This window comes from Cryptomeria japonica, chromosome 10 (genome assembly GCF_030272615.1).
Source record: "Cryptomeria japonica chromosome 10, Sugi_1.0, whole genome shotgun sequence".
In the NCBI taxonomy this organism is placed as follows: domain Eukaryota; kingdom Viridiplantae; phylum Streptophyta; class Pinopsida; order Cupressales; family Cupressaceae; genus Cryptomeria; species Cryptomeria japonica.
The window spans coordinates 819593558-819614395 of NC_081414.1; the positions used below are offsets into that span (position 1 = coordinate 819593558).

The window sequence follows — 20838 nt, forward strand, 5'->3', positions numbered from 1 at the left end:
ATTGTACCCTGAATACACATCCAAGAATGAAAATCTTTTCGAGCCACTGACCTTTTGGAGAATCTGCTCCATAGAGGGAAGGGGATAGTGATCCTTGAGGGAGGCTCTATTGAGGTCCCTAAAGTCTACACATAGTCTAATTTCCCCATTCTTCTTTCTTACAGGGACAAGGTTGGCCACCCAAGAGGAGTGCTTGATAGGGAAGATGATATTGGCTTCTATGACCTTGGTCAACTCCTTCCTCATTAGTGGCTTAATCCTAGGGTTTATTGGCCTTTGTTTTTGTCTAACTGGCTTTGCATCCGGGTTTAGCTCTATAGTATGTTGGGCTAAGCTAGGGTCAAAACCCTTCAAATCTTCATAGGTCCAAGCAACTAGCTCAACAAAGGCCTCTTGCTCGGTTGATAGTAACTGACTTGTAATCACCCCTCTTTGCAGCCAAGTTCATCTTCTTCTTCAACTAATCATCCGAGTTGAAAATGCCTTCCAAGGTAACTAGACCTTTAGGCAACTTGTTGGAGTTGAGCTGCATGATTTGATCTCCATATTGGTCTTGCAACTTAGACTGATTTTTAGCAGAAAATTCTGCTTCATTTTGCAAGAAGTTGACGATTTGTTGATCGCTTTCGAACACTTGCCAATTTACTTGATTGTCTAGGACAGCAGGCCTCACAACCACCCTGATGTGTTGCTCCTTCTCACTTGCAACATGCGTTGGTATGTCGAATTGAGCACCAACCGCTGCAAGCCTATCAGCATGCTTGTTCTAACTTCTAGGAATGCTCTGGATATTGAAGGCCTCAAATCCTTCAATCAAATCCCAAACCCTGTGTTTGTATGATTTGAGTAGGTTGTTTTTTGTTACACTTTGAGCTCGGATGTGATTAACAACCAACTCACTATCTCCAAATACTTGCAAAGATCTGATCTTTCTGCTTCATACTCAGCGACATTGTTGGTGCAACCAAATTGAAGCCTAAAAAAGAAGAAATATTTCTCCTGCTCAGGAGAAACAAGCATCACACCGGCACCTGCACCTGCACCTGCACCGTTCTTGTTTCTTGAACCATCAAAAAACATACTCCATAACCCCTCTAAGTCTCCTTGTGTCTTGATGAGGTTAGGGATAGGAGTATCCTCTTCATGGATACAATAGGTGCCAAGCCCAGTCTCTTCAGTCTCAGTTAATGGATCAAACTGAAAAGCATTGCCCCATTCGTCCAGCAAGCAATCAAGGACCTCTTGCAAAAGAGTAGCAAGCTCACGAACAGTACACTCCTCTCCCTCTTCATGCAAAGTGCAGTTCATATTTATAGGGTTGGGGGTGTAGGGCTCAATGTGGTTTTGGGCAATGGGCTCTGCCCTTATGGTGACCTTGGTACCATACCTTGTTTGAAATAGCATGTGGGACCAATCAAAAAATAAGTACCCACCTATCTTGGCGGTGAAGTCTCTAGACAAGCAGATGGCAAAGAAAGCAGGGAGGTCGATGATTGATACCTCTTGCAAGACAATGCAACCAAGGCATGCATGCAAGGTTAACTTCAAATTTTTTACAACCCCAACTGTCTTAATAGAAATGCCATCCAATTGGACCACCCCTTTGATCACAGGTTCGTAGTCTATGCGAAAAAGATCAGCTGCCTTCTTAGGCATGACTGAGCTACTAGCTCTTGAGTCTATCATGCAGTTGTGAACTAAGTTATCTCCTATGATTAAGGAGAGATAGAAGGGGGGAGGCTTGTTGATCTTACTTGAATCTTCCTCCTCCTTGGGTTGCACCAAATTGGTGGAGACTGCCTTTTTTGTTGAATGTTGCCTCATCACTAGACTGATCGACGTCCATCAGTGCCTCTTTAAGCAAATCCCTTTGAGATGGGATCGAAAGGGCCTCCCACATAGTGACATTGAGATTGGCCTTCTTCATCTGATCAACTATGTTGAAAGGAACACCAACTGATTTTAGGGGCACCTTTGAGGCTACAAGGTCTACTTTTGCTCTTTGGACGACTTGGACCTCCTCCTGCCTCTTGCTCCCCTACATGGTATTTTGGCTTGTATCATGGACAGCTACATTGGGCGTCTTGGGCTGATGTTGAAGGTGAGGCAGCCTCCATGGCTCTCTTCTTTGACCTCGTATACTGTAGCATAGACTCACCATTTGTTTGGTTCAAACCACAGAATTCTGCCTCTTGCCAATTGACAAAGGTAGAATCCCCTTACAAGTAAGCCTGAGTGCCAACAATAGGCTGATTTGGGTCATATTGCTGGCCAAAAGTGCTCGGCTCATCCTGCACCACTAAGGCTTGGACAAACCCTCCATTTTGGCATGCACCTTGGTTGTGTGGCAGATTGCATGGTTGACACAAATCCTGCTCTTGAGCGAGGTTATTTTGCATGGGAACTATCGCTTTTGAGTTGCTTGCAGCTGTGGGGTTCACACTATTCAAAGGCCTAGCGTTGCTCCATTGGTTTTGCCCTTGAAAGGGTGGCCTATTCTGCTGATAGTTCTGATTTTGTGCCTGATAAGGTCTACTATGTTGGGCTTGTTGCCACTTTAGCGTCACCAACTCATTGCTAAAGTTTTGCAATAGAGCCTTGATCTCATGGAGCTCATTTGAAGATGTAGAGGGCGTGGATGGTTGACCTGCGGAAGTCATGGGGATAGGAGCCAAGGTGGGTTGTTGAATAGGAGCCTCTGGGAAGAGAGGCATCGGAGGCTTTGGAGCTATCTTCCCAGCCAGAATCAAACAATTTTCTGCCCTGATGGCTATGTCATATGCACCCGGTAAAGAGGCTCCACCCATTGATTGTACCATGACAGCTATATCGTTGTTGAGAGCTCTAAGATAATACAAGAAGGCATGATTTGGCGATGGCTTCACTAGAGCAGGAATTCTATTCCATGTCTTATGGAATCTGAAATTGAAATCTCCCATGAACTCGTGGGGTGCCCTCTTGATCGTAGTCAACTATCCACAAGTGATAGGTGATCACTTTTGCCTTCAAAATGATTGCACAACCTCTCCCCCAATTCATCCCAAGTGTGAATGGAGCTAGACGGCAACCCTCTATACCATTGCAAAGCTTTGCCTTTCAAAGATGTGGCTAAGAGTCTTACAGCAACATCATCCTGAGTAATATTATGGACGGAGCAAATGTTTGCAATGTCTTGAATGTGCTCAATGGGCATAGTAGTTGTTTCATCAATGAAGTTAGGTATACTCTTCAATGCAGCCACTAGTATGTCATTCCATTGAGTCAAAACATGGGGACTCCCCACATTGAAGGTGACAAAAACCTGATTTCTTGCCATGTGAAACAATGGTCTATTGATATGAGTGGTGGGAGCGCTTGATAGTAATGGTCTTGAAACTGGAGGGGTAGAATGAGACCTGGGAGATGGAATGCTTACAACCCTGACTTCCCTAACTAGTGATAATGAAGGTCTACCTCTCCACCTTCTAGAGCCTGAAGACGAGAGTTCTTCGAACTAGAAACTACCTCTAGAAGACGCCCTTGTATGAATTTTGGGCATGAAATCTGGAGCTGCAAAAAGTCATGAGCAAGCAATGGACCTGTTGAGCAGAGACCTCGGAACCTCAGGGTTTCGGGGTTCCAGACTTAAGCACTTTGGAACCTAGGGTTTTCGGACCTCCGAAGTAGCGAACTTCGGAACCCTAGGGGTTCTTGACTTCCGGAGTTGTGAGAGTTGCGATGACTTGGGAACTTGGGGGTTCCGGGGTCCCAGAGTTATGAACTTTGTGTGAACAATAACTGGACCTTGAGCAGAGTCACCAAGTGCTTGAAAGGTGATTGCCTCTAAAGCCTGAAACACTAAGAATTAGCACTGAATCCTTAGCATGTATGTCGAACTAAGTCCCACCAGGCGTGCCAAAAAGAAGTTTGGGGACTTCGGAAACTCAGGTTCCCGAAGTGGGGAAGACAAGGAAAGAACTTCGAAACCTCGGGGTTCCAAGGTTCCGGGAAGGAGAAAGGAGAGTAGCAGGGAACTTCGGAACCTCGAAGTTCCGGAGTTCCGGGGAACTGAAAAAGGGCTAAGGAAGGAACTTCGGAACCTCGAGGTTACGGAGTTCCGAGAGGGAAGAAGGGAAGCAAAGGAACGGAACTTCGAAACCTCGGGGTTCCAGAGTTCCAAAGAAAGGAAGGAAGAAAGGCTAGGAGGGAACTTCGGAACCTCGGGGTTTTGAGGTTCCAGAGAAGGAAAGGGAAAGGAACTCCGGAACCTCAGGGTTCCGGAGTTCCGAGAAAGGGAAGAAGAAGAGAAAGGAACTTCGGAACCTTGGGGTTCCAGAGTTCCGAGGAACAGAAGAGGAGGGGAAAGAAAGGGGGGAACTTCGAAAACTCAGGTTTCCGAAGTTCCTGTGAAAGAAAGGAGAGGCAGAAAAGGGAAGGAACTTAGGAACCTCGAGGTTCCGGAGTTCCGGGAAAGAAGAAAACAAAGAGGTAACTTCGAAACCTTGGGGTTCCGGAGAAGGAAAAGCGAGAGAAGGCAAAGAGAAAGAACTTCGGAACCTCAGGGTTCCGAAATTCTGGGGAAGGAAGAAAAGGCTAAGGGAGGAACTTCCTCCGAGCAAGGCAACACCTCACACTTAATGATTCTTCTGCTTTCTCCTTGACCAACTAGGGCAGCGTTGGTCGATGGATCGTATCTCTAATCGGTTCTTACTGTTGGACCAAGGGTGTCATAAAATGACAACAAGACCTGCAATAATTTGCCAATGATTAGAATGATTTTTAACCTGTATTTTCTTCAATTTGTAAGTGTGGGGAAGACATTGTAATATTCATCCGAAAGATTTCCCCACTGCATGAAATTCTCCAATTGCCTAAACTATTGGCTGATAACTTTACTCAAAAAAAGGAACATCATTAAAATTTGAATATAGCCAAATGAAAACACTAATAATTTTGCAAGAGTTATTTATCAATTTGGCGATTGGCTAGCATAATGCAACTTATAAGGCAAATTAACTAATGGCATGGGATTGACAAATTAAAATACCACCTTGCAAGTATCACAAATTTGCACATCATGGATCTAAACCAGAGTTGTTGGATACTTTCCCTCCCCTACCTAGATACAACTATCTGCATAGTGGATACGAGATAAGGATACAACGCTCCCAGATATGGCAAAAATACTGTATCTAGATATGTCACCATTGCATCTAATGCTACATCCAGTTTAAGAGTTCCAAAACAAATTCATAAATAGCGAAAAAAAAAAAATTAGAATCCAAAGTTAAACATATTATATTATTAATCAAAATTTTAAATCACTAGAGACATAAATATAATATAAGAAAACAATAAGTGGATTCTAAAAAAGTTGAAATATACAAACGAAAACATATATGAATAAACATTTTTAGTGTAGATGTTCCATAAAAATAATCTTTAGTGTTATGTCATAAAATATTTTATGTTCTATACTTTGAGATGCATAAATAATTGAATGCACATGTATTTGTATAATTGTTGTACCCAACATATTGATATTATGTAATCTTTGAATTTTGAAATATCCATATCTGATATAACATCGCTATCCATTACCATGTCCATTTCCATGCAATTCTGAACTAAGCCCATGTTAGTAACTCATCATGTGGATATCAATTTGAAGTCAATATTTTTTAGTTCAAATAAATCATACTGACCACATTGCAAGGATCACAAATTTTTCAGAAATCATGAGGATTCAAAACCATGTAAGTAATCTGTCATGTTGATGTCAATTTGAAGTCAATAATTTTTAATCCAAATAAATTATACTGACAAAAACCAAGGGCTAAATGGACGAAGTATCGGTTGGCTTGATGATGATTTTTGTAATGGATGATTTTTTGTGTTGTCATTGATGGCACATACACACACACACACATGTTCACATTGTCATAGTCATCTTAGTTAAGACAAACCTGTACTACTCCTAAGTCTAAGTCTTGCAAACCGGTATCATTTGTATAGAGAAGTCGAACCGGTATGAAGGTGTCTAACCGGTATATGCAAGAATGACAATTGGTTTTGGTCATTTTCACTGACACCAATTTGGAGATACTGAAGAGATCAATAAGGAGGCAAATAGAGGACAATCGGTCTATGAGTTGGAAGAGGTTAACACTCAACCGGTATCGGTGTTCCAACCAGTTTCACTGGTTGCGTGATGAGTTATCTCCAACCGACAGATTTGGCAGTGATCTATGATGTGTTATGAAAAATTGTCCAGATACATTGAACCTAGGAAATTGTGATGAGGTTCCTGAGCTGACATGAAATCTAATGTCTAGAATGACAATTGGTTTTAGTCATTTTCACTGACACCAATTTGGAGATACTGAAGAGATCAATAAGGAGGCAAATAGAGGACAATCGGTCTATGAGTTGGAAGAGGTTAACACTCAACCGGTATCAGTGTTCCAACCAGTTTCACTGATTGCGTGATGAGTTATCTCCAACCGACAGATTTGGCAGTGATCTATGATGTGTTATGAAAGATTGTCCAGATACATTGAACCTAGGAAATTGTGATGAGGTTCCTGAGCTGACATGAAATCTAATGTCTATAAAAAGACACTGTGATGAACTATTTTGTAATGCAAGATACAAGTGTTGTTATGAGTTAGAATTGATGCGATTTATTGAAGGAATTGCAGAGTATGTCGGTGATGCAATACTGAGTGAGCATAAGAGGATCTATACAAGCAAGATGTGCTATTTCTAGATCATACCACCTGTTGTTTTCTAATCACTACAACAGCTAAATCCCCTAACCGGGTAAGCTCTAACAAGCTTCATTGTACAAATCCTCTAACCAGTTGATCCATTAGTTTGGGTTTGAAATCCTCTACCAAGGTTACTCCTAACAGGGTACTACCTTCAACCGAGTATAGCTCCTAACAGGGCTTTGGGATCTTTAACAGAATTCGCTCCTAGCAAAGCACTTTGTAGGCCTTAACCGGTCAGTTACCTATTTCTGCAGATAGTTAACTTGTGAGTTCTATCTCACCGTGGTTTTTCCCAGTTGGATTTTCCACGTATAAACACTTGTGTTATGGTGGATGTTTTACTTGTTGTGGATGCTTTTATAACACTTTGGATTGTATGCAAAGTCTTAAGTAAACTGGTCAATTGTTTTTACCGGTTTGTGTTTAAAGTGTTATTCTTTTTGCTATCACTGATTCACCCCCCCCCCCCCCCTCTCGGTGCTTTATAAGTCTATCAATTGGTATCAGAGCCTAACTTCCTTAAGGCTTAATCGCTTGGAAGGAAACCCTAAAGCCATTATGAGGGATATGAGTTATAGAGAGATGGCTAGAGTGCTTGATGCAACCAAGGAAGAGCTTGAAACCCTGAGAGGCAGATTTAAAGCTTCATAAGTTAAGAGGAGAGAGCTAACTGAGCAACTATTGGAGATCTTTGACAACAGTTCTTCAGATGAGGCCAACATTGATGCACTGGCTAAAGAAGTGGAGAAACTGAATGGTGAAAAGCTAAATCTAAGGAGAGAACTTGAAGCCCTAACAATACGTATGAGTCAAGAACTTGAAGCAAGGAGGGCAGCTAAAGACCTAATCAAAGAGAGAGATCATGAGATTTCTAAGATCAAGCAGGAGAATGCAACTTTGCATGAACATTGGCATGAGGAGAAGGAAGAGAAAGAAGCATTACAATTAGATCTTGAAATGGCAATGTCTCTTAGAGACTCTTTCAAAGCATAATGAAGATCTTTCCAAAGAGCTTACCGAAGCTAATGGGAAGCTTGAAAAATTCAATAAGAGTTCCTCTATGCTGAATGAACAGATCCAATCTCAGAGGATGAAAGGTGACACATCTGGACTAGGATTCAATACATCTGAGAAAGGAGAATCTTCTGGTACCAAGAGCAACATGCACAAAGGGAAAACTGCTCCTAAGGCTAAGAAGCCTACCGGTAAGAAGGCTTTCAAACCTATTTGCTTTATCTGTCACAAACCTGGACATACTGCTAATGTGTGTAGAAGCAGATCTAATGAGAACACAGGCTATAATGTTAACACTAGATATGTGTCTAGAAAATTTGAAAGTTATTGTTACACATGCAACATGTATTGACAGAGAGAAGAACTGTAGCCAGTTACCAGCTAAAGGCATGAAGACTCAGTTGAAGGAGAGTACAAGGAAAAATGTAAACCAAGATTCCTATACCTGTGTATGTGCATTACTCTCAATCATCACAATCAAAGGGTATTGATATTTGTATTGCCATCAATGCCAAAGTGGGAGATTGTTGGCATTACATGAAGCTTGCATTAATAAAGTATAAGTGTTGTCATTGATGTCAATTGCAACCGGTAGTGATGCAGTAATGCAACTGGTATTACTATGGAAGCAGAGAGATCAACCGGTATTACTATTGAAGCAGAGATATCAACCGGTAACCCTAACCTGTTGATATGTCGAACCCTACGCGATGGAGCTTGGTGAATCGGTTGTGTTGATCTATGATCGAATGGTGATCGGAGATGATTATGCCACATATGCATGATGCAAATCTTAAAATTTTCATAGGTTTGCTTTAAGATCTGATCACAACAATTACAACAATTAAATCCCTTAACCTCCAACGATGAAGGAAGGTATCCTAAAATTTTTAACCTATGAAAATTTTAAGATTTGCATCATGCATATGTGGCATAATCATCTTTGATCACCATTCGATCATAGATCAACACAACCCATTCACCAAGCTCCATCGGTTAGGGTTCAGCATATCAACAGGTTAGGGTTACCGGTTGATCTCTCTGCTTCAATAGTAATACCAGTTGATCTCTCTGCTTCAATAGTAATACCGGTTTAATTCCAATAATTCCTGGACACTTTATGCAGCAACCTGCCTGGATCCTCAGGGACCAAAACTAGTACATTACAATAGAATTTAATGTTGTTGTTGTCACATTACAAAAAGTAAGGCATGTCCCCGTTGTGACCTCCTGAAAAGGTAATGTATATTATAAGGGTAAAGTATTTATGGAAGAAGGCTCCAGTTGTGACCTTATGAAATGATCAGCCATATTCTAGATATGAATTATTTGTGGAAGAAGGCCCTAGTTGTCACCTTGTGAGATTATCAAAGGAGAAAATGAACTCAAGAGACAATGTGACTTGGAATGAAAATTGTGTAAATCCTTGGGTGGGGGAGCCTTGCAGGACATGATGAAAGTCATATTAAAGCCATTTTTTTGAATCATGTGAACTCTCGTTTCTAACAGAAAGTCAATAACAATCATGTTAGATTCATTATATCAAAGAGTAGGATCTTTACACCCCAGAAATTTCCTTAGCAAACAGTCATTATGTTAAAGAGTGGGATATCTTTACACTTCATAAGTTTCCTTAGCACACAGTCCTTATGTTAAAGAGTGGGTTATTTTTAAACTTCGGAAGTTTCCATAGCAAACAGTCATTATGTCAAAGAGTGGGGATGTATTTACACTTCATAAGTTTCCTTATCAAAAATTGGACAGTTGTATTGCAACTCTAATAGAGTAGCACATAAGATTAAGTATTTAGAAGCAGAAACCAGGTTTAAAAAACTTGAATTGCTCAGGGGATCAAAAAGATTTCTAAGTACTAGAATTTTCAAAAACAACTAAATAAATTTCTATAGGAATTAAAAGGTCCAGATTTAGCCGGACTTGAAACAGATCTGTTCAGATTTGGTAACTACGTGCAGAAGCTTCTAGTGATGCATGGTTTTGGATTGCAGGTATAAGACAAGAATCGACAAGAAAATCAGTTAAAAGAAGCAAGCACAGTACAAGGTGATAGGTAATAGCGATGGAAGGTAAGAGTTATACTTATTTTCATGCTATAGTAGAGCTGAATCATTTTATATATTTGTAGTGTAATAACTCTAAATTTTCAATTTGATTTTTTGTTATATGGCTGAATGTAATGTCCCCACTTTGAAATAGAATTTATTGGCAAATAATAATAATAATAAAATTAAAATTCACAAGAATAAAAATAAAATTAAAATTAAGATATAAAAGATTATTATTAAAATTTAATTAAGTTAATGAATGATCAAAAGACATGGACTGAAAAGTTGTGACTCCCTCAACATGAGATATAAAAGGGAGGAAAGTTAAGAGAAAAAAAAAAGGCACTGGAGGAAATAAGAAAGAAATCGGGAGAATAATATCTCACACAACAGAAGTAACTCAGACCACCGCAGCAATTGTAAGTTGCCTCTAAGCCATGAGAAAGACTCCAGGTATTATCTGATACACTAATTATGTTCTGTAACAAACAGTACCACTCAGCAAGAATTAGAATAAATTTAATCTTGTTCACAACAACCTATGGGTTAGGTATTGTTACCATTCACTTGCCAACTACGATCTCTGTTCTATTGTGAGTCTGAATATTGTTCACTTGTTATTTATGATTGTAGACACATAAAAATTTCCATTAATTTGTCTGCATTTAATTTCAAATTTCTTCGAACATCGGGCAAGCCCTTATTATTACACACTATTATTCTCCATAATTCATCATTCATAATTTCCATATTTTATTATATTATTATTAATATATTACCATTTATCCATTAAATTTATTAAATAAAACATTTATCATATTCATTTATACGCCTTCATGCATTCACCTTATATACATTTATCTATTTATTTAATAAAACCCTTAAATATCCCCTCCTACCACTTACCATTTCCCATTTACCACTCATCTTCCCTATACCACTCATTTTGCATTATCCCATATTCATCCCACAACATGAACTCGCCTGGAGAAAATCTATTTAAACCAAGCCCCTCTCTCTTATTGGGGCATCTCATCTTTATGCGTCGAACTTATGTCAGTTTGTATTCTTCAACATCTTGGCACTTCATTTTCTTTAGCTCCCTTTGCATCAATCATCTTGAATCTCCAAAAAACCATAGCTTCTTGTGTGTGCTTCTGAAAGCAATATTATCTACATAAAATCTTGGTTTAAGGAGTGCAATGGAATGGATCATGTAACATGCATGTGTGTTTCTTTGTTTATTTTGGCTTTGCATGTGTGTGTTGCAGGTACTTCATTGTTGGATGTTGGAAGAATCTAAATCCATGATTTAGTTTCCCATTTCCTCCATCTACAATTGGCACGCCCGGTGGGACAGCTGATGTCCTTTTGGTAATCCAGTTTTCGTCTGATAGAAGTAGTTTGCCTATGCTTTTGCAGGTCATGAATGCATTTCCTTAAACGATTTATGTGCTTATCCATGATATAGAAGGTTTGCATGCCTTTCTTATGCTCCCATGGTTTGATACGATGGAAGTAATGATGGCAAAAGGTTGTGGTATTGTGTTTCACAATTTTACTGCATTCTTGACAAAATCCATTTTGAGTGTTTTTGCAGTCATTATTTGATGGTTTTCAAAAACTCTTTCAACAAATTTAGTTTGTGCATTGATCGCAATCAGAGGATATTTTCTTCATAGCATACTGTTGAATGCATTTTCTATAACTTGCAATAGTTTGATTTCAGGAAATGGCAGTGCCTTGAAGCATTCTTCCAAATACATTTGCAGATTTGAAACACTCGACATGATTAATAAGATTCAGATTGCATTCAAAGTGATCAAATCTGCATTTAACTTGATTCATTTGATGTCTTCGTAGCCTTTTCAAATAGTCTGGACACCTTTTCAATCTGGTTTTGGTGCTTGCCTTGGAGTTTTTGAAAAGAAAAGAAAAACATTTCAAGTTTTTCTTGTTTGGTGCATTTACTGCCATTGATGTATTTCATAAGACCATTTCTTAAAATAGTTCATGCATTCAAGCTTCTGTCAGCTCCTCCTATAACAACGCATTTGGTCTATCCTTCCTCTTTTTTTGACATGCAAAATCAGTCTGCACAAAAAAAAAAAAAAAAAACTGAATCTGCCTGAAATGTTTTACGTTTTCCTTTTGCTATTCACGACAAATCCATTTTGGGCATACCATGAAATCATTCTGTGTTTGCTTTCATTTCCCACGTGAGAGCCTTTCTTAAAATTTTAAGATCTCATTTTAAAAAGATAGCCTTTCTTAAGATTTTAAGATCTTATTTTAAAAAGCATATCTTTTAATTTAGTTCACGTATAGTCTTAGTTTTTATTTTTTTAGCTTTTAGTTTTTTATCTTTTAATCTAGATTTTTAGTTAAGTTTTTAGATTAAATTAGTTTTTAATTAGATTATACTTTAGTTAAGTTTAGATTACATTAGTTTTTTTTAATTAGATTAGATTTTAGTTAAGTTTTCATTAAATTAGTTTTTAATTAGATTGGATTTTAATTGAGTTGATTTTAAATTAGTTTAGATTTTTAATTTTTTTTTTTATTGTAAATTAGTTTAGATTTTTCTAATTGTTAAATAGTTTAGATTTTTAAGTTGTTAGTTGTTCATTATTGGGTGTGATATTTATTTATTTATTTATTTTTATTTTTATTTTTTTCAAGTGTGATTGTTTTGGTTTTGGGGATTAATCTTTTGACTTTTTGTCTTGTGTAGGGCATCTCTTTTTCGTGTGTTGAAGACATAATTTTGAAAACTACTAATGTCATTTTGATGCAGGACGCATGTCGAAGAAATGGTGATCTGAAACAAATTGTTTGATTTTTTAGCTTAGATCACATTTTGAATTGGTGCTTTAAAATTAACCAGTGTCTTTCGTGTTTTGAGCATTAGGCTCTTTTGTGTTTACCTTTTAGAGGGCCTGCCTCCCGAGAAGCCCTTAAGGCTCGGTGAGAGGGAACGACCCAAGTGGTAACGGGCTAAAGCCAAGCTCTTCCGAACCACTATAAATAAATGTGTTTCTGACGAAAGTTGCAAGCAACGAGTGTTGATTAGTTCATACCGACGGCATGTCTCCCCATAAACCCTATAGAGCGCAACCTCTATAGGCTGGGAGCCTTCCTTAATGGAGCGTACGCCGCCGCATGTATGGCCACTCAAACAGATGCCCTTACTAGACACCTTTTGTGTTAGAAGCCAAAAACTTTCTAGTTGTTGACGCAGGAGGTTGGACCTCTAAAGCGGCTCACATTCTTACGGTTCTTAGTAGAGATACAAAGTTCACCATGGGGAGTTTTCGTGGGAACTGATGCTTGGCTGCCCCAAAGAAGTGAGTGCCGAGGGTGGAGCCAGTGGGGTCAAGCATCTAAGTATCCACTCTGAATTGTGTAGCTCGGGGTAACCCCCAAGTGAGATTCAACAACTATTGTCCTGGCCAGCCTTAGGATTGTGCTTGAATGTGTTTTTATTGTAAAATCAAACAAACATTATGTCTGCCATGTTTTCTGAATGTGTGCACAAACAAACAAGAACATTTCATAATCAACACCACACTTGAAATTGAAACACTTTACAAAAACCTTGGTCTAAGCTTTGAAGTATCCATCCACATTGTAAAACAACATTGTCCTTGAAACATTGAACTTGTGTTCTCAAAACAATCATTTCAAATCTCTTGAGACATCGCTTTTGAAGTTCTGATCTTTTAGGTCCTCACATAGTCCCATCATTCTAGTTTCCCATACCCTCTTTGATCCTTGCATAGTCTTCACCTAGTTGCACCTTTCATCCTTGCATATCTTATTTAATCATACCTAGTCTTTGCATAATCCCCTTGGATCATACCCATAATCTTTGCATAGCCTTCCATCATTACTTTTAGGACATAACCTTAAACCTTGCACAAGTTCATTAGGTCATTTCATCATTGGTCCTAGCATTTCATTATTATTTGCATACCAAAATCCAAAAAAAAAAATCAAAAATCCAAAAAAACCAAAAACATTGCTTGCACTTAGGATTTCTCATCTTAGGTCTGACATCAAATTTTTATCATCAATCCCCCTTATCAATTGAGGTGCATATCATAGCGCAACTCAAACCTCACATTGCAAATATTTTCAGGCCTAGAGTATCCTTAGTCCTTGCATCAAACATCCTCATATCTCATTTAGGGTTTAGTTGCACATCACTTTCCTATCATATACATCGCATTTTGCATCAATCCTTTAGCACATTCCCATCTCAATCATGTCACATAGATTACATTTTTACATTGATCCTTATCACATCCTAATCTCACTCATATCATATAGTTCCCCCCTTTGCACTTTAGGGTTCACATCATATCTAGAGTCTCATACATTGTCCTAGGTCAAAGATCAGAACTATCATAAATATCCATGGCTACCTTGGCTCAACAAATTCAAGATCTCAAGAGAGAAATCTATGACATTCAAGTTCAACAAAATGAATCAATGACCCCTTTTGAGAAACAAATTCATGATATTAACAGTGACAAACTTCAAGGAATGCTAAAACGACTATATAAGGTAGAACAACAAATAATTGAAAATCAAAAGCCAAATCTCAAGAAAGATCACATGAGTCCTTCACCAAGAAAACAAGACATTTCTTCCAAATATCCCTTAGACAGACAGTTTACACCTTTGGGGCAATCTATTGAATCAGCTTTGAAAGAGCTTCTTGAGGACAATCTTATCATATTGCCTAACAAGACTACATGGGGATGTGAATTTTTGAGCAATTATTGTGAATATCATAGACATAACAAACATAAGACTTCAGATTGCATGGAACTAAAACATAAGATTCAAGACCTCCTTGATAATGGTATCATTGAAATTGAAGATCCTAATGACTCATCTATAGAGAAACAAGGCAGTACTCCTAAGAATTATCAAAATAATACACCTATGTCTAGCAAGGCTCCACATGTGGCCTCCATCTCTTCCACGATGCCTTCATCTCCTAAAACTTCTCAACAACAATCCATACCATCTCCTTCAAAAAATGAACCTAATGGTGAAACTTCTCATGTTGAACCTCCAAGGCTATCAACAGTACAAATCCAAGCTAACCCATTATTTTATACAAATCCTTTATACGATTCAGATATCTTAAATCCTATCCCATCATGCACTCCAATTCCAATCATACCCACTCTAGAAGGCCCCATCCAAAATGCTTCACCATCATGCAAAAACAAGAACACCTTCCAAGAATCCCCCATGCATATCGCAAACACTACCCCTTCCTTGGAAGTGGCTCCATGTCAAGAGGATAATCTGAAAAATGAAGAAATGAGTTCTATCATAAAACAAGATCAAGACACCAAAACTCTCCAATCCCATCCAATGGTTGAAAAAGATCCTACCTCCCTAGAATCCCATGATGATCCCCTTGTACCTTTCTATTTCTTCCAAGATGATCCCCTTCCATCTCAAGAGAGAAGCATCCTTCCAAATCCTACTCCTAATCCACTTCCTAAGCAAGATCATGATGCCTCTTCCACCTTTTCAAATGGTCCTACTCAAAATGAAGTGTCAAACACCCTTCCTACTCTGTCCAATGGTCCTCTTCCATGTCAAGATCAAAGTATCCCTTTATTCCCTTGTCATAATTCTCCATGTTTGCCTCAATATTCCATCATTCCCATGAAGCCCTCTCATTATCCTATCATTCCTTGCAAGACACCTCCACCTCAAAGTGGACTTGCCTCTAGCATCAAAAGTAAGAAGAAACCCTTTGTTAAAAAGATATTCCAAAGCATGCATTATCAAAGAAAAGGGTTAGACATCAATGAACAAGGTATATTAGAACCCCCTGATATAAAACAAAATCTTGATTATAATGGCTACATTGCTCACTCTCAAGATGTCGGTATCCTTCATAAATCCTATATTTCTCCAGTTAAATCCAAATACACGCCTTCCCCTTCACCCCTTCCATCTATTTTAGGTTCCTATATCCCTCCATCCCTTATGCGGGATCAACAAAGGCACACATCTTCGAGCATCTTCCGTCCATCTAAAATACCTTCATATCATTCCTATCCATCTACAATGATGATACTAAAAGACATGATCACTGTTCTAGTCTGAAAGCACTAGACAGTATGAATCACATTCATTTGTTATTTATGTTAACACTAAATAATCTGATCACTGCTCTATTCTGATAGCACTAGATAGTATGAATAACATTCAATTGCTATTTATGATAACACTAAATGCTAAGATCATTGTTCTCTGGTCATTCTGAGAACACTAAAGAGAATCAATCAGATCAGATCAGAACTGTTATTAAGTTACAGACAGTAACATCTTTGTTCTTGGTGGTATGCATTTGGGGATGTGCTTAAATGTATGCTTAATATATGACACCTGATAATGTTCTTATGCAGAATTTAATAGTAATATTAATATAGACTGCAATATGTATGATAGTGTAATAATGCCTTTCTACCACTAACTGTTCATAGGATGATTAAGTAAGCATACAAGGAAGAATAATTTTCCTATGTCCATAATTGGAGGGAGAATACAAGGAAGCAAGAGCACTAGGCTCCAGCGGGTACACCAACCCCAAGTGTGGGCCAAGAGGCCAAGGTCCTTGGTGCTCTTGGGCTTGTTAGAGAGGTATAGACTCGAGGCACCTTGTGATTCTCCTTGAGCTGCATATGAGGACAGTTGTAAGGAGAAAAAGGGTTGTTGAATCCTTCATATACACTTTGCAATATATAAAGAATGACGAATATATGTTCTCTCATGACATGGAAATGTTGTCTGATTTGTTGTGCAGGTTCCAGACCAAGCTTTTGTTGACATTAGTGTCCTTATATTGTTCTCTCTATGTACTAAAATTGTGATTCTAGGACAGAATATAAGAGGGTCCTATTAGGGTACATTACACTGAAATCAAATTTGTTACTGAAATATGGCTTTACATGCATTTAAGAGAATAAATCCTCATTTATGGAAGTGAAGCATTTCTAAAAAATGCAAATTCTGAAAAGCTAATAGCTATACTTTGTTCTGGAAAGTAATAAAACTCGAAATCATAAAGTCTTTTCCATATCATAAACGATGAGGACGATTTTCATTAAGATTTCTTAATTTAGTTCAATCAATTTTTATTTATTAATAACTTAATTATGAATCTACCACTTATCAATACTAAAACAACAGTTTCCAGTCTAACAATGTCATTTCTTTTATATAGTTTTAGATCCAGATCCTATGTGCTGCCTCAAAAATGTAGGGAATTCTAAGGAGATCCCTGATATGCATCCCAACTACTGCGAGTCCAATTGTCCCTAGAGCTTTATAAAATATCAAGGGAACCAAACTTGATCACAGATGTTACAGCTGATAAAAATAAATAGACAAAAGAAGACTTTGAAGAAAAAGAGGAAAATTAGTATTTCTTCTTGGGATAATATTTCCAGGATGTGACATGCATTTTGATCAAAAGAACCTTGCATGTACAGCTTTAGCCATAAACGCATATAAAATAACTTGGCAATGTACTATAAACAAGAATCGTTCCTTAAAATTGATGTGCATACCTATCCCAAAACACAGCAAATGTAAGACCCATGTACGGCCATTTGGAAAAAAAAAATATACATATTTACAAAAAAAGAAAGGAAGATATAACTCGAACCTTCTCCTGCATTTTGAGCCTCGCATTCTCCTCTTTGAGCTGTTGCACTTCGTTCTCCAGTTCTTGTTGATATGCCTGCAAAGCAATACAAAAATCAAAGGCACAATGTGAAAGATAAACAACAAGTGCCATGCAATTTCAAGTGAGGAAACTCTCTTAAATCCAGTATGTCACTTTCTAGTGCTAGTCTACAGTAGTTACTATGATGATCAACCTAGCTCCCTGTGTTAAAATGACCCTAACACAAAGGAAGAAAGTTTAGGTGAAACTGACGCCCCTTAAATGTGGGTTTAAAAGCTGAAATGTCATTTAAGCTCAATAGTTCATTGTTGGTTATCAGTTGATAGCAGATGACTTTTACATTTTTAAGATGCAGGCTTAAACTATTTAGCTTTTTAAGCAGTAGAAGCCCATCAAATGAAGTTTCTAAGCATAGAAGTGTTTTAATCTTAATAGGGCAGTGGCAATATTTAGTTAGTGACCAGCTAAGAGATAACAGACGCTCAATAATAACATGGAAGCTTTTTAATCATTCACTAAAGTAAATATACATCAAATGCACTTTCAAATTTGAAAGAAGTTGAAAGCTTAATGAAGCATTTGTAAGAGGGGCTCAGTTGATGGTGGGTTGAGTGTTCCAATAAACTCAATTTTAACACTGAGGCTTTAATCTTTGAATGGAGTAGAAATACATCAAATTTAGTTTCTAAGCTGAAACGCTTTTAAAGTCTGATGAGGCATTAGTTAGAAACGTTTTGTCAAATGCTGGGGCGATGTTACAATTTACCTATCAAAAACTCAAATGACTGACAATGAAACCAAAAATGACATGATACAATACCTGTTTCCTTGCCCTGGATCTTGCAGCAGACTCACGGTTCTTGATCATTCTCTTCTGTCTACGCTCCACAGTCCTTTCCATGATACTCTCAGGTGTCCCCCTCTTCCTTCCAGGAGTCTGTGAATCAGAAGATGTGCCACCCATCATTGGCGATGAAAGCGCAAGCTGATTGTCACCATACCCACCCTCCATGAGGGAATTGCCGGGTATCGTCAATGGCAAATTCTGCCGCATCCCCCGCTTGGAATTGTAAGCCGCCATCATACTCTGTTGCTGCTGCTGCTGCTGCTGGGCTGCCACTGCTGGGTTGAATTGGTACTGCATCCATTCCGCGGGCTGGAAGTTCTGTGCCATGGCCACATCCATCGTGGGAGGCATTGCGCAGACAGGCATTGCTCCCTGCGAGCTCTCTGCCATGTTTGGGGACATGACAAGAGTGCTGTTGCTCATAGTGCTATTGCTGTTGCTATTGCCATTGTTATTGTTATTGTTGGTGTTATTATTAGCATTACAGTTATTATCCTCCCTGACTACCCCAGCCTTCACAAGGAAATCCTCAAGAGTCATCTCCCCAAGCGTAGGCTGTCTATGCTGCTGCTTCTTTTTCTCGCCTCCCTTCATCTGCTGCCCCTGCTGAATATCTCTCCACACTTCATCCACAGTCTTACGGCTTAGCGTTCTTGGCAGCGTAAGGCTCCCCTGGCGCTGCAAACCGTTACTCCCAGAGTTTGCAGCATTTCTATCGCTGTTCTCATTAAGGACAACATTGCCATTATTATTATTATTATTGTCAATCGCGGCGGAGAAGGCCTGGCTGTCCTCCGCCGTCCAAATGTTGCGTAAAAGTTCATCCATATTCATACTGCTGAGCGGCTTCCCCACGTCCTGGAGTTGATTTTGCACCTCCTCCAGAGTCAAATTATAAAGCGAGTTCTGCCGAGCCAATTGCTGGAACTGCGAGCTCCGCCCGCCGTTGGACGACAGCATAGTACGAGACCCCATAAAACCCTCCTCAAACAACTCCACTAACACAACCTCAAATCCGCGCCCTGCGCCTGCGATTGCGTATAAACCCTATTCAGATTTCTCTCCAAACCAACCCACTAAATTCCCGATCCTTCCCACCCCTTAAGCCCCTAAATGCACCAAACCTCCTAGGGTTCCAGCAGACAACCTAGAACAGCCTCAAATCCACTCCAATTCCTACAATAATTTTCACTCGGTCTTTTCCACGTTAGCAGGGTTCGAACTCATTACCTAACGCCGATTATCTTGACTCTTCCTCTCTCTCTCTCCATCCTTTCTGCAAATCGAACCCGACCTGTGATATATAATAAATTAAATTTAAGAGGCTTTACAGAAAACAACGGGGAAATAAATGAGACTGTAACCAAACAAATTCCTTTCTTCCTTTCTGCTTTTCTCTATCGAATACAAAAGTAAACTCGTCCTCTGCGGCGCCTCATAATGAAGCAACAAAAATCTCTGCTTATCGCACTCGGCCAGAATCGAACCCCTGACCCATCGGAGCCCCGATGATTTAAAAAAACAAAACGTTTGAAGGATGTTTACGTCCAGGGCACAAATTCCCAAGGCTGTTCCAAGAAATGGTTCGAAAAAAACAAAAAAAACTGTAACTGGTACAAATCTCTGTTCCACCGGCTGTAGCCCGTGCACTCCCCCGTCAATTCACAACTGAGAAGACTGCTCATCTCAGTCTCTTATTTTTTTGTACCCAGATCAGATGCTTCACCGCCCGCCCTTGGATACGGGCTCTTCGGGTTGCTTTTTCAACAAGATTTTTGAGACCCAAATAAATAAAAAACTCAAAATGTTATCTTCTATATATGTTACCTTCCCCATACAAACTCTCCACTCTCGTAGTAATAAAGAAACTTTGAAAATTCTCTCATTTCTTATCAAGATAAGGATGATACTATTTTCTAAGTCTAAAGAATTGAGAGTTCTTCATCTCATAATCTATTTTAGTTTTGCTATTGGATCCATGTTAAACAAGATTAAAACTTTTTTGTCTAGATCTTGATCTAAACCATGCTAGTTAAAATTGATTTGTATAAGTTTTGTTGATAATTTATATAAAGAGAGATATGTAAGTGGAACAATTTGAATGTATTATAGGTTTATGTGATGATGATTTTGCTTGTATTCTTTGATATTATGTGCTGATGATTTTGCTTTTTCAACAAGGTTTTTGAGATCTGAATAAATAAAAACTCAAAATGTTATCTTGTACACATGTTACCTTCCCCATACAAACTCTCCACTCTAGTAATAAAGAAACTTTGAAAATTCCTATCATCTCTTATCTTGATAAGGATGATGCTATTTTCTAAGTCTAAAGAACTAAGGGCACCTGATCTCATAATCTATTTTAGTCTTCCTATTAGATCCAGATTAAAATTGTAGATATGTTTGGATCTACCTTAAACCATGCTAGTTAAA

At 38.6% G+C, this 20838-nt stretch overlaps 1 protein-coding gene across 1 annotated transcript in view; it reads right to left on the reverse strand.

Moving 5' to 3' along the window:
* LOC131036232 (ABSCISIC ACID-INSENSITIVE 5-like protein 4) overlaps window positions 1-20044 on the reverse strand; it is a 54835-nt gene extending 34791 nt beyond the window's left edge. The window contains exons 1-2 of the mRNA XM_057968082.2: window positions 18376-20044; window positions 17535-17609 (exon numbers count right to left, since the gene is read on the reverse strand). Coding sequence (XP_057824065.2) covers window positions 17535-17609; window positions 18376-19377 — 1077 coding nt within the window. The 5' untranslated portion in view covers window positions 19378-20044. The remainder of the gene's footprint in view (window positions 1-17534; window positions 17610-18375) is intronic.
* Between the last annotated feature and the right edge of the window lie 794 nt (window positions 20045-20838).